At 50.5% G+C, this 14,918-nt stretch overlaps 1 protein-coding gene across 1 annotated transcript in view; it reads right to left on the reverse strand.

Annotated features, from left to right (window-relative positions):
• Nucleotides 1–14,918, reverse strand: part of Gas6 (growth arrest specific 6) — a 30,999-nt gene that overhangs the window by 13,598 nt on the left and 2,483 nt on the right. Inside the window, exons 3-5 of the mRNA XM_036209463.1 lie at nucleotides 7,127–7,151; nucleotides 5,088–5,150; nucleotides 133–255 (exon numbers count right to left, since the gene is read on the reverse strand). Of these exons, the coding sequence (XP_036065356.1) occupies nucleotides 133–255; nucleotides 5,088–5,150; nucleotides 7,127–7,151 (211 nt within the window). The remainder of the gene's footprint in view (nucleotides 1–132; nucleotides 256–5,087; nucleotides 5,151–7,126; nucleotides 7,152–14,918) is intronic.

Raw genomic sequence — 14,918 nt, forward strand, 5'->3', positions numbered from 1 at the left:
CATCAGAGCCTCGTCCCAGGACAGACTAGACATATGGCTGAGCTCCCAGTCATGGGTAGTGGGTGAGGAGTAGGTGGCGCAGGGTGTGATCAGAGTGTGGGACAGAGAGAGGGTGGAGCTGTGGACTCTCACCTTTGTTACAGAGCCGGCCTTCCCAGCCAGCTTTGCAGAGGCAGAAGAAGTTGCCCATGAGGTCTTGGCAGAGCTGAGTACCCTTCTTATCACAAGGGTTTGGGGTGCACTGGTCAGGCAAGTCTGAGTTGGAGGATACAAAAAAGAAAGTCACATAAGAGTTCTCCGAAAGTCCTACCTCACATAGTTGGGGGTGGTCAGAGCCACTGGTGAGGCCTCAGGGGAGCTCCTAAGGGTTCCAGTGTGGGCTAAGCTGTGATGGAGGTCCCCACCTTGGACAGGAACAAACGTGAGGAACTTTTAAAGGCCCTGGGACCAGTTCCAGCAATACCACCCAGGCAGGTCTACTGGGAGGAGGTGACTGTCACCAGGCCAGGCAAAGAGGGACTGCTGGCCTAGGTCTCCTAAGGAATGAGTCTTCTAGGTCCCCTAGAAGGACACAGAACACAGGACACCAAACTGGTGGAGCCTACTGCATAGGCAGGAGGGCTCCTTTTAGACATCAGCACCACCAACATACATGCATGTGTGCATGCGCTGTACACACACACACACAAGCATGCACACACGGTCTCAGCACTAAAGTGTCAAGTTAGGTGTGCAGTGGACAGCTAAACAGGACACAGGGGTGTCTGAACCATATAGCTTCAGCCTCTGGCTTGTAGTCTGCAATTAAAAGATCTTCCAATGTCACTGACCTCCATGGAGTACCTTAGGGATGCAGCTGAGACCTCCAGACACAGCCTCAACTATGCCTTGGGTGGGGGTGGGAAAGCTTGCCATGTGCTTCAACCCCAAGGTTAGGGAAGTCACAGAAAGAACCATTATTATATCCCGTTCTCAAAGAATCCTTTCAGAGGTTGAACAGATGTGGGCATGACCCAGAGCATAGGAGCCCTGGGCCCTGCCTTCTGCCCCATCTAAAGGATCTATAGTCTGCCTGGATGGGGTAGGGGGTGGGGTGGCTCCTATCTACCAACAGCTAGATAGCTTTAGAGCAGTGGTTCTCAACCTTCCTCATGCTATGGTGACCCCCAACCATAAAATTATTATTGTTGCTACTTCATAACTGTAGTTTTGCTACTGTCACGAATTGTAATGCAAATATGTTCTGGATGGTCTTAGGTGACCCCTGTGAAAGGCTCATTTGATCCCTAAAGGGGTTGCGACCCACACGTTGAGAACAGCTCTTCTAGAGATTTTAGAGACGTACGGGGTGCCACTTCCCAGCCCTGATCAGTCTCTGCCAGGTTAGACAGAACGTCTCCTGGTTTCCTACTTGGACTGGCATCCTATTGCCCAGGGTATTTTACCACCTCTGTTAAACATCTGGATGGTCCCCTGCTTCCTGCCTTCAACTCTGTCCTGTGCAGGGTCTGACAGACGACCAGCTCCAGGCTGTCACTGTTAGAAGGTAAAGATGGGGCTGACTTCAGACAGCACCCCCAGAGCACTGATTGGATGAGGATGACCAACCCCATTTCTCTCCTGTCCTCGAGTGTGGTCACCGTCATCTGGCCACCTGAACCCCACTTCTGCACCAGAAGGTGTGGGGCTCAGCTGTGGTCCAGCACTCCGAGAGCACAGTCACACGTATCCCTCAACACCGGCCAGCCCATGCCGCACACTGGCAGGCGATCTGCACTCCACCTGGCACCCAAACGGGAAGTTCTGGGTTAGGTGGGCCCTCTGCAGCACATGAAAAGCTGAGACCCAAGAGCGGAGGACCAGGACGAAGGCTCAGCTGTTCCTCTTTGAGGAAGCAGTGATGAGATACGCATTCATTCATTCTCCCCTCTCTCTCTCTGCTTTCAGTTGATGACAGCCATTTTGTCTTCTAACAAGCCACATCTCTTGCTTTGGTTCCTGGGCACCCTATTCTACTGGCTGGAGCCAGCATTTGTCCCTCTTTGATTTACAGGAACAGTTTCAGGCCAAGCCAGAAGAGCATTGGGAGCATCGGCCAATGTCTCCTAGAGGCCATCCTGGCAGGATGTCAAAGTCTTCCAGGTTACCCACATCAGCGCTTGTTCCATTCTTGGGGGCCCTTCCCACAGGCCTTTGGTTCCCACACCTGACCTCTAGACAAAGAGGGTTCTTGCTGCCCGGCAGGGATGGGGTCGGGGGTGGGGGAAGCTGGCAGAAGATGAGGCAGGAGCCAACCTCTGGATTTCCCAGATGCATTCCTTTGCTCATCCAGGATTTTCAGGTCAGCCCCATTGCTGGCAGCTTCTACTTGGACCGGGCCAGGCTGGGCTAGGTGCCGAGCCCACAGCAGGCTTGGGAAGCAAGTCTAGGCTTCTCAGGGGAGCTCTGCGATTCACTTTGTTTGCCTTTTTCCCCCTCTGTGGTCTTTCCACGTTTACATCCAAAGTCTGCTGGGTTTGCACAAATCACAGCCAACAACGTGCCTGGGAGTCTTCAAGTATTTTTGAGATTCTTGCCGAGTAGTTTCTGGCAGATCATTATAAAATGCCATTTTTTTCCTGAAGCATGTAGGGGCTGGGTAAAGTCAGAGTGGCCTGTAAATAAGGGGTCAGGATTGGAGGTCGTCATTATTCCACAACTTCTGTGGCCTCATGGGAGCCCACCTGAAGCCAGGATACAGTGTCCAGTATGTTTAAAGTATCCGGCTGGAGGGTTAAATTTATTTCTAAAGTATACACTAGCAAATTTGGCACAGGGACTGGTTAATGTGGCCAAGAATGCCACATCCACCCCTTGCAAAATCTGTCCTTAGGCCGAGAGATGGTGCAGAGCCAACTTCCAATGGGGTAATGTTATTTTTTAAGAGTCCCAACACAGAGCCAACACCACAACCCCTGTCCCTCTATCCCTAGAAGAATACCTCCCACTATATGTCATTTCTTTTCCTGTTGGAAATTTACCAAGTCCAATGTTTGACCCTTGGCAGGTGCCTGGAGATCTCCACAGCAAGACCGACGCATTCCCAAAAGGTCAAAGGATGGACAGTTTTGTAGGCACTGTGGGACCTAAGGAGTGATTCCCCAGGCAGGTTGCTGCCCTTTTTTATTTTATTTTTTCTGACAAGTTTCTCTGTGTGTGGCCATGGCTGTCCTGGAACTCATTCTGTAGACCACGTTGGCCTTGAACTCACAGAGATCCGCTGTTATTCTTAACAGTCTATCCTGGTTTGCCTGTGTGCCTGTCATTGATCAGTGAAGTGTGAGCTGGCTCTCAGGTGGCAAGTCAGGACCTGGGCAGCAGTCCTGTCCAATCTCGACCCTTTGTTCTAGGCCCAGAAGGGAGCCCTCACCCCTGGAAAATCCTGATGATCGGATTCATCAACCAGGGCCTGATCTAGTGTGTAGGGAATAAGCTTCCTGGTGACATGTGTGTCAGAGGATCCCACTGGACATGGCAGGGGACCTGGAATGGTTTATAAGGAACGAAATGGAACCCAAAGCCTTTCCTGGCATTGAGAGAGCAGAGCCCGTACGTTGTCTGTGACTTTTCCCTTGTCACTTTAGTTACAGTTGGCATGGTGATCAATGCCTATGTGGTGAGGTGTTGGGCTCCATAAGGCCTGTTAGGGCAAATGCTTGTCTAGGGATAGATCTGAGCTCTCTAGAAAATGCCAGATTGGGGCCTCCAAGACTTTTGTTTTAAATTTTAACAAAAATGGGTACTCAGAGTACTCAGTGACATACCATGGGCATTGAGGTAAAGAACCAGGTACAAAGGGCAACAGCCTGCATAGCTGGTGGGCTTGGCTTGTGGCCCCATCTTTCCATGGCTCAGTAGAAAGGTTTCTGGGTTATCGGGGTGCTTTTGTACAGCCACCATGAGGGGCCCAGACAATGGCAGCTCAGGCGCATGCTCCTGGGACCTGTGATGAGCAGAGCCAGGCAGGAGGTAGCCTTGTGTCTCGGACTTTGGAAAAGCCTCTGCCCTGAGCAGGCAAGGCATCTGGCAATTGAATTCAACATATTTGGCACCAGAAGACACAAGAGATTTATCATCTAATCAGCTCAGGGACAGGCTCTGGGGGTGGGTACAATCTCATCCCCCTCTTCCAGGTCACCTACCACCATGGCGGGGTGGGGGTGGGGGGTACAGAATCTCAAGTCCCACACAGAGGATGTCGATGCAGTTCCAAACACCTTAAGAGGCTCGGAAGCCACAATATTGGCCACCACAAACCAAAGCAACAGAATAACTCCACAGAGCACTGGGAGCAAAGGTTGACGTCCAGGATCAATGTACCAACACATCATACGTACCAGCAAATTAGAAAGTATAAGGAAAGAAATTACCATACTTGAGAGAGCAAGAGTCAAGAACTAAATTTGGAGAGAAGTGCAAAACTAAGGTAAAGACAAAACCAAGTAACACCACAGGGACAGAAACAAAGGTTTTTCCGATGGGAAAGGAACACCTGAGTTACAGGGGCTGTTCTCAGCGTGCAATGTGGATGCAGGCTTGTCTCTGACCCTTTCTTAGGAACCAGAACTGTGAACAGATGCGTAATACCATTCTGCTTCTGTACTAGTAGAGACAAAATAGCGAAAGCTGGTCAACCCACTTGGGCTAAGCTGAGCCGAGCCAAGGCAGCTGACATCTGATGGGAGATGGGAGAGTCCTTGTCCCGGAAGAACTCCAAACAAGACAGTGACAGGGATGGGGGGTGACACAAGCATGCAAAGGCCATCGCTGTACTTCTAGGTACAAAGAGAGTGCTGAAAGATGGCCTTGCCTGCATGATGTAGGGATACACTTCACACCCTGTGAAATATTCAAGCCCCCCCCATAACAAGCGTGCTTATTGTGCATTTGAAAACAAAAACAATATGTACTTTCTTTAAGAGAAAGTTCAGTGTACAAGGAGCAGACTCCTGGAGGGAGTCCTGACAACTTCTCAAGCTGCTGGAATATTCCAGCAGCTTTATCCCACCCACAGAGGAGCCACGGCTACCCAGTATGCATTCACTTACTCTGAACGCAAGGGGCAAAATTTGGGTTTTTATCTTCAGGCTTGCCATATTTCCTCAAGCATTCTGAAAGAAAGACACAGACAACAGTTAGTCATCATTCTTGGGGTAGCACAGGTATCCAAATTAGTGCCGAGTGACGTTTTCTTTTCACCTGGACCTGTGGATCTTCAGTGAGTGTATGGTCTAGCTGGCAGTATAAAGCACTTGGTGGTAAGTATCCCCAGTCTGGCAGAAAATCAACTCCAGAACGGGTGAGTGCTAGAGCCTCCCATCACACAGAACACCATGAACACAGTCTGTCTATGGCCAAAGAGCTGAACTTCAAGATCTCAATGGTCCAGGCAGGAAACATTGTCCTTCTTCTGAAAGTGGAAGTGCTCTTGAGGTGCCCTCTCAAGCCTGCAGGGCTCTAGACCTGGCAGACGCGTGTGTACCACAAGGGAGCCAGGAGCACAGCACTGGAACACAGACAGTACATGATGGCTGCCTAGGATGGTGTTCAGCCGCTCTGCCTGGCCCTTCTTAGGTCACTGTTGATGGTCCACATTTGGGAAGACAGTGTGTACAGCAAAAGTACAGTCAGGATGCATGGATGGGCTCTCTCCCTCTGTAGGCACTAGAGAGGGCCCGAGGCTTGTTGGGCTAGTGTAGGGATCAGAGAGAGGCCTGAATGAGTGAAGTCCTGAGTGAATGTGTATTTTGATATGGGCAAAGCTTGCCAAGGACTCCAAGGCCAATTGATCCATGGGAAATTGGCAGAGCCACTACCCATATGGGCCAGGATCAAGAGGAATGGCAAAGCTTTTCTTGAAAATGTGTGTTTACGAGCAATCGATCAGTGTGTGCAGAGACTCCACCCCCTCCCAGATGTTGACAGGCTGAGACTGCTCACCGGCAGAGGCCAATGAGCCTAGCTAACCCTCCCTCCCTCTGTGTCATACCTAACAAACCCACTGAGGTCCTGGGGGGCAGTTATTGCGAACTCCAACGGATCCCAGCTTGACTGTAACTGTCTGTCCCTTCTCTATTCCCTTGTCTCCGCTAGCCAAGATTCTGGTACCCAAGCCTGGAGAGTCACAGCAGGCAAGTCACTGGTCCTCTGTGCTAAGCTTGATACAGATTACAGTCAGGTGCCTCCTGGACAGAAGGCCAGCCTCTTACTCAAATGTGTGTTGGTAAGTCTGAAGACTAAGAACAGACTCTTTTTATAAGCAATATACATCCAAAGTACTTTGGGTATTGACCAAACAGCATCCAGAGAATTTAGGACTTCTTGAGAGAGCAAAGTAACTACCCTCTAGACTAAAACCCTATTTTTTTTCTCCTATAAGAGCATATTGGTATTTCTTATGCTACTATGTGCTGAGCTGAGAGTATGCGTGTGTTCCTGTTCAAACTATATAAAAAACCTTCTGCAAGGTTCTAAGTTTTAACTGATACTAGAGCAAATATTGATAAACACATCACACACAAATTTTTTTTTTTGTGAGGGGGTTGGTCCTCAATAATCTCAGAAGTACAGAGTCCTGAGACCAGAAAGTTTGAGGGCATGCAATTAGCCATACTTCCAGATGTGGGCAGAGGCTGGAATCAAAGAAAATATCTGCAAACAGTAGTGTTAGTCTGAGGCACAGGCAACTTGGAATTAAAATGGTGTGTGCGTGTGCATGTGTGTATGTGTGTGTGTATGTGTGTGTATGTGTGTGTGTATGTGTGTATGTGTGTGCGTGTGTGTATATGTGTGTATGTGTGTGTGTGTGTGTGTGTGTGTGCGTGCTTATGTGTGTGTGTGTGTGTGTGTGTGTGTGTGTGTGTGCGTGCTTATGTGTGTGTATGTGTGTGTGTGCGTGTGCGTGTGCGTGTGTGTGTGTGTGTGTGTATGCACAAAAACCACACTCATGTTTTGATCCATGTGCTCTCAATGGCTCTAACCCCACAGCTTCCTCCTCCCAGGAATAAGATGGTAATGAGATTTCCCCAACATGAAACAGACACTAGGCCTGTATGATAATGAAGCTACGGTAGTTACTTTAACTTACCTTGGTATCTTGGATAGAAATAGTCCTGTGGAAAGAGAAGAAGGGGACAGTTAACTGACACAGCATGGGACCTCTTAAAAAGGGTGTAATTGTTTAATCAAGCCCGGAGACAGGAACACAGAAACACGAATCTTGCACTGTGGCTCCTCAACAGCAGAGCTACTTGGAAGCCCTGTCAGAAAGCATGACCCTGAGAGAAGCATGGGGGCAGGAGGCCTCTGCTGACTCAGCTTCAGCAGGATCACTGCAGAGCGTGACTGCAGAGCATGACTGTGCAGCCACCTTCAGGAAGCAAGTCATCGTCACCGGAGCTAGTCAGAGGGTGCCTCCCACGTTTCCTGAGAAAATGCGCGTGGAAGGACAGGAACATTCCAGGTAGCCCAGTGCCAGTCCAAGGACGCAGAGTCCTTGTCTTAGGGATTCTAATGCTTGGATGAAACACCATCACCAAAATCAAGTTGGGGAGGAAAGGGTTTGTTTGGCTTACACTTCGGCATTGCTGTTCATCACTGAAGGAAGTCGGGACAGGAACTCAAACAGGGCAGGGACCTGGAGGCAGGAGCCGATGCAGTCACCATGGAGGGTGCTGCTTACTGGCTTGCTCAGTCTGCTTTCTTATAGAACCCAGGAGCACCAGCTCAGGGAAAGGGCTGGGTGCTCTTTCATTAATCACTAATTAAGAAATTGTCCTACAACCCACGTTTCTGGAGGCGTTTTCTTAATCCACGTTCCCTCCTCCCAGCTGACTCCAGCTGTGTCACGCTGATATAAAACTACTCAGCACAACTGATCCCTTGTCAGCTTGTCAACTTGACAGGCACAGTGTCAACTAGACACTGACACTAACTCGCCTTTCCTCTCACTCAAGACCTCACGTTGAGAACATAAACAACGTAGTCCCACAGTCTTTACAAATCAAACATATTAGAATTTTAGTCCCTTTAAAATATCCAAACTGGGCTGGAGAGATGGCTCAGTGGTTAAGAGCACTGACTGTTCTTCCAGAGGACCTGAGTTCAACTCCCAGCAACCACATGGTGCCTCACAACCATCTGTAATGTTATCTGGTGCCCTCTTCTGTATACATAATAAATAAATAAATCTTTAAAAAATAAAAATAAAATAAAATATCCAGGCTCTTAAAAATCCAGAACCTCCTTTTAAAGTTTGAAATCTCTCAACTGTGGGCTCCTCCTGCAGGCCTGGATCACTTCCTGGGCTCTGTCTTCGGCAGCACACACAGCTCTTCTTCCAGGCTGTTCTCGGTGGTCATCCTCAGTACTGGCATCTCCAAAATGCTGGGGTTTTCTGCTGCAACTGAGCTACACTTGCACCAATAGCCTCTCCCGGGCTCTCTTCAGGGACACCAACCCTGCCACACAGTGCCATGCCTCAGCTGCTCTGCATGACCCTTCAGGCCTTCAAAACCAGCACCCATCTGGGTGACTCTTACACTACCAAGTTTGGCTGCCAGCACAAGGTATAACCTTTTCCCGTGTCTGGAACACGGCTTCTGTGCATGCTGACTCGCAGGAAACACTTTACCTCAATGATGCTGTTCTTCTGCTCAGCTCCAGCCAGCCAGCATCCAGTGTCCCAGCAAAGCAAAGGTTTCACTGTAGTAGTTCTGGTGTCTTGTTAACCACAGCTGATTCTTCAGCCCCAGCTGACCAGAACCTCAGGATCTTAATTCACAATAACAAATGGCCCCATAGTGTCTTTAAACTTCCCTCTGAAACTTCACAAGCCAGGCCCCCACTGTCTGCATTGCCCTCAACATTCTCGTCTTCTGAGGTCCTACAGAACAGCTCACTGAGATCTCTACACTTGAGGCTTTCCTAGTTGAAAGTTCCAAAGTCTTTCCACAATCCTCCCCGGAACACATGTTCAGGTCTCTCACTGCGAGGTCTCTCGCTGCGATCCCTACTCTCCTGGTGCCAACTTCTGTCTTAGTCAGGACTCCACAGCTGCAATGAACACCATGACCAAAAGCAAGTTGGGGAGGAAAGGCTTTATCTGGCTGACATTTTCACATTGTAGTCCATCACTGAAGGAAGTCAGGACAAGAACTCAAGCAGGGCAGGAACCTGGAGGCAGGAGCTGATGCAGAGGCCATGGACAGGTGCTGCTTACTGGCTTGCTCTTCATGGCTTGCTCAGTCTGCTTTTTTATAGAACCCAGGACCACCAGCTCAGGGATGGCACCACCCATAATGGGCTGCCCTGCCCCCAATCAGTCAGTAATTAAGAAAGTGCCCTACAGGCTTGTCTACAGCCCGATCTTATGGGGGCATTTTTGTAATTGAGATTCCCTGCTTGCAGATGACTCCAGTTTGTGTCAAGATGACATAGAACCATCTCGCACAATTCTCTTCAGCCTTAGGTGTTCCCTGTCATTGGTTTGTGTACATTGTCTTGGTTAAACAAGTTCTCTGGCTAAGCATAAGGCTGTACACGAGGGGCCTTTTCTGTCTCTGTATCCCCACACTGTACATAAGTGTATAAGAGCGCTCTGGCCATCCGGGAACAATGACGGGAATGTTATGAGCAACAGGCAGCCAGACAGGCCCAAAGCCACAGACGCCCCCCAGCTGAGTGCACACACACACACACACACACACACACACACACACACACACCCCTGCAGTGGGAAAGGCATCCCTGTTTGCCTTATCCCACTGTTCTCATTGGTCAGGGACTATGTGGATGAGAACAGTGGTAACAGGGATTGAATAAGTGGGAGTGGGGGGCTGGGGAGGTGGGGGGGATGGGGGGGGGGGGGGGGGGGTAAAGTTCCTGTGACTGGGGGGTGGGTGAGAGGCTGCTCAGGTGATTTTTTTCCAGGTTTAGAAACAATGTCAGGAAAGCACTCCGATGACAATATGCCCTTCGTGTCACAGAGCCAAGTGTGGGGATGCAGCCAGCAAGCATGGGGAGAAGTTGTTTCCATGGCCAGGAAGAGCCGTCCCAGCCATTCACATGGAAAGGCCAAAGGTAACAGAGCACTGCCTATTCTCCCCCATGGTACTGCTGTTGGGCTTGAGACCAGCACAAGGCCAGCTTTTCTCCTGGAAGGATGCAGCAATTCTGACATCCAGCTCAGAAGGACCCAGTGACCGTTGAAGCTTCCCGAGAGTGACACGGCTCAGAATGGATCTCCCCGTCCCCCTGCACAGGGACCGGGTGGGATCCACGGCTTCTAGCTATCATTCTTCCTGGCCTCCTTGGAGGGCCTCACCAAGCCAGACTGCAGCTGGAGAGCTTCAGTGGCTGCCTGATCAGACTAAGTCTGAAGACAGTCCATGCTCCAAAGACAGACAAAACCCATATAAGAGGACAAGGTCGGCTGCATGCATTATCAAGATGGGGAAACATCTGAGCCCAAAATGGGTGAACTGACATCACTTTTATAATTACAAGGGCACCCCAACTGCCAACCATGCCAAACAACTGGGAAGGTTCCAGTTTACAGCTGCTACCTGTAGAACAGCCTTCTCATCTGCATCTGTAAGTCTTCTCAGGCTCTTAGAGGCCAAGACATCTCTACCTAGCAGAAATCTTCGGCAGTGGACTAAAATCTGAGCTTTCAATCCTACTCTTGACTTCCTCATGGGGGGGTGTCGGGGGGGGGGCAAGGCATGCTACACAGCATTTCCATCATACACAGGCCTCACATAGAAAGGCACCCCCCCCAAAAAATTTGCTTCTACAGGCAGCATCGGGCCCTACACCCGTGATGTTCACACCACACATAGGTCACATGAGTGCTCACACCCAGACCATCAGTAGGCCTCAGGAGTGCTGCTTTTCATAGACTTTGTGGAGAGCTTGTTCCCAGTGAACTTTGAGCATTAGATGCTCCATGTGGAATGAACCCATGTTCTACCTCACCAGCTTGTACACAGAGTGTGAAACTGTGAGGTGTAAACGGTATTGTTCATCTGAGTTTGGGGAACATTCTATGTACGCACACAATACTACCTATGGCTCCCAAGGTAGTCCCTATCAGAGCAGAGTCGTGAAGGCCCAGTTGTAGGGGACAGCTTTTAAATTCTGGGGAAAACCCCCTGAGCTTCTAAAGGTAGATCAACAAGGTAATTCTACAGTGTTGGACCTGTAAGCGACTCAGTCTGTGACCATCCATCAAGAGCAAAGGGCCCAAGGAGGGGCTCTGGGCCCACTGAGGTAGGAGCTGCTGGCTAATCCCTAATCCCTCTCTGAGGACAGAGCCTGTGAGTGTAGAACCTGGGCCCAGAAGTGTGCTCTGTGAGATCCTCCCAAAGCTAGGTCTGCAGCAGGTTTAAGGGATCCGTGTGGTAATGTGTATGTCACTATCATGGGCATGAACACTATAGCAGACTCCAGTTGGTCTAGCACCCATTGCTTTTCTCATGTCCACGCAGCTCAGAAGAAAACAACTGATGTTTTCAGCTTCTTCCCCTACCAGCTCCTTTAAAAAAAAAACAACAACAAAAACAACCTTGAAAATATAAAAACACACTTTATAATCGGTCAAGGTCAAACCCAAAGCATGTGCAGGAGGTGCTGGCACCGGGACTGTCAGCAGATAAAAGCTCTGACAGCATCCCTAAGCCTCAGACAGGAGCTCTGCATGGCTGGAGCAGCTGCAGCTTTCCCCTGAATATGTAGCCTCCGTGAATGAAGGGAGTGCGGACCTGGCCAAGGACCACTGGGTGAGTAACCTCAGGGGCTCTGGCTTGCTGAGCTCCCAGCTCTGAGTGTGGAGCCCTTCACTTTGCTTATTTCCAGAAGGGGGTTTTCCAAACACCTTCGCCCTGGTAGACCCCTCACCACCCTACCATAGCACCCAGGGCCCACAGAAGCAGAGGGGCTTGTCTCCTTCCCAAGCTCACCTCCAGGACCCTAGAAGGCTAGTCCTGTCTCCTGACCCATTTGCCAGACTCAAGCCTATGCCAGGCCAGCTCTGAAGAGTGACAGACAGTTTGGCCATGGCTTGGTGACCCAAGACTGCCAAACCCTACCCTCAAGGTCTGTAGCAGCAAAGGCCAGGAAGAAATGGATGAGGAAAGAGGAAGGGAGGCTTGGAGAGAGGGACTCAGAGAGGAGCGAATGTGAGTGTACCTCAGTGTGGGTACATGTGTGTCTATGCAGGCATATGAATATGTACACATGGGTTGGGGGCGTGTGTCTAGGCAGAGTATTTCACCTGATGTCCCTTCTCTGCCAAGTCTCCAAGAGTCTCGTTTCCTGCTAGGATATCCACTTCCTAAGCTGGGTCCGTCCCTGTGGTATAGTGTTCTAAGAGGAAATGGGAGTGGGGCTTGGGGGCAGTGGGGTGGTGGTGGTGTCTTCCATCTGCCCTGGAGCTGGCCTTCCCCAAGCTGTCCTTGGAGAGCCCACCATCTAGGTCCTTGGTGGGTAGACATGGTTTAAACGTGGTCACCTAGGTCTGAGTTCAGCATCAGAGAAGGGCCACGGCCTTGCTTAGTCAGCAGGAGAATGAGCTAGCGCTGCTGAGAGGTAAGGGGTAGTCAGGGTAGGAGGGGGCTCTCCTTCAGCTCCTGGGGTGTTAATCCTCACAGCCAGCCAGCCCTGTGACGCATCTTGCAATACTACACTTTGTATCTTAAATAAAACAAGGTACCAATCAGCCACCAGGCTTGAGTTTTTCTTGATTAGGATCCTCCAGAGGCAAGCGTCCTAAACTGGAGACACAGATTTAAAGGATTAGGGAAATTACTGAAGAGATTCTGCAGGACCTCACTTGCCTGCAGGGCTACAACCCCAGGGCCTCGGTGAAATTAACAACTGGGACAGGGAACCCAGGCAATGAGAACGGAGTGTCCGGAAGGGATAGTAACAATAAAATGCGGAAGCAGATAACAGAGAAGCTGTCGGGGAGAGAAGGGACAGAGTGGGAGTGATTAGAAGTGGCCAGGGCTGCCACCACAGGGGAGCAGCCACTGAGGAATGTGGGTGGAGGCGCACAGGAAATGTGTGGAGGGGGCCTGCACTCCCTCCCAGGAGAAAGTTAACCAGAAGGTCCCAGTGTGTCTGTGAAGTCTGCCCTGCTCACTGGAGGGCTGAGGCCTGAACTCTTTGCCTCTCAGGGTCAGAAGAAATCCTAACTGAGCAGAAAATCCTGTGGTTCCTCTCGTGGGGGGTGGGGGGTTAGCCGCTTGATTCCAGATGCCTAGGTCTACCCGGTATGGAGCGCAGGACCACGTTCTCATCCCCTTCCCAGGGCCCTGAGAATGAATAGCAAGGGTAAAGTGGCACAGGTGTGCACGTTTGTGATCGCTACAATTGGCCAGGACACCACTCAGAGCAACAGGTGGCCTGTCTACCCCAGCCCTGTAAATCCACGAGGGCAGGGAGCCTACAACAGGATTTTAATTGGGCACAGAATACGATTCTAGCAAGCGCTGAGCCCTTTTACCAAGAAAACATTGACTCCTCATTCAGGCCCCCAAGAGCACTTGGATGAAGGCCTCCATTTGTATCTGTCTCCTTTATGTTAGGTCACATGCTCAACTTTGCATGTAGGCATGCTAATCACTCAAGCATTGTCCACATAGGAGACACACAGGAACACTGCTATCTCACCCCCTGCAGGGCTGGCCGCACAAAGGTACACGAAGGATCTGTTAACATTTTGTGTCTTGTCCCCCCCCCCCCCCCCAGGGAAGCTAAATGTCTCAAGGAACAACAAGGTCTCAGAGAGATCACTGAGAACAATTATTATGAAGGAAGCTGCGCTCCTGGGACCACCTTGTCCCTCCAAGGAGTAAGGACTTCTTCCAACCATGTCTCAGAACCAGAACTGAGGCAGCACCAACCAGAACACACTTGTCAAGCCCTGCTTATCTCATGCCCCCATGCCTCAAGCCTTCTATTAAAACTTAAAGCTCATGTCAGTATCCCAAAGACAGCCTGAAGTCACCAACCCCTTGATCCGGTCCTTTTCTCAGTGTGCATTGACTAAATCTCCGCTCTCCACTTCTCACCATTTCTGGTCTCCGTGGGCACAGTGGTACAGTCTTTGGGACTCCCAAACCTGGCCCTTCTGCCCTAAAATTTCATTTACAAGATCAGCAGCCCCTATGTGCGGTCCTGCCTGGCCTAGCAGTCAGGATTTCCTAGGACCACTGTGGAAACTGGTCTGTCAGGTGTCCCGTAGGCCACAGCTTCTCACTGTCACACACAACGTTCCAGGTAAGTCCAGGCCATGCTGCTTGTCTAGACTGTCTCATGGCCTCCTTCAACACAAGAAATGAGCTACATTTCAAGGCCAGGAAAACTGAGCTAGCATTTTCTTAGGAAGATAAGTTCCTTCCCCACTCTTCCAAGGCATGAAGGTGAGTGGTGCTTGCAGGACCACTGGCCCTGGTCTTAGGTCTCCCCAAGGATATGGAGTAGGGGAGTCTGCAGTCAAAGGTCCCTGCAGGTAGACACCAGGTCTCCGGAGCACGGCTTAGCCCTATCCCTTCCTGAGGCTTGCTTCATATCCCATAGGGTCACAGCAACAGGAGGAAGGTTACTAGCAGCCAGATCAAGGTGGTAGCAGCCAAAGAGCTTTGATTAGAACTCTGTGCAGAGCCCAGGGGGCAGGCTGGGCACCAGGGTTAGTGATTCCCACACCACAGGCAAGAGGTACAGGTCAGGCACCCAAGCTGATGCATGAGAGGAAAATTCATGTGTCGGGGTATAGGGGTTGCAGAGTGGGAGAGAACTGTGGACCATTCTAGATGGCTCTGATGGGAACAGGTGTCTGCCAAGTCCTGATGGAGACAGGCTGTGACAGGTCCAGA

The sequence above is a fragment of the Onychomys torridus genome, chromosome 17, assembly GCF_903995425.1.
Source record: "Onychomys torridus chromosome 17, mOncTor1.1, whole genome shotgun sequence".
NCBI lineage: Eukaryota > Metazoa > Chordata > Mammalia > Rodentia > Cricetidae > Onychomys > Onychomys torridus.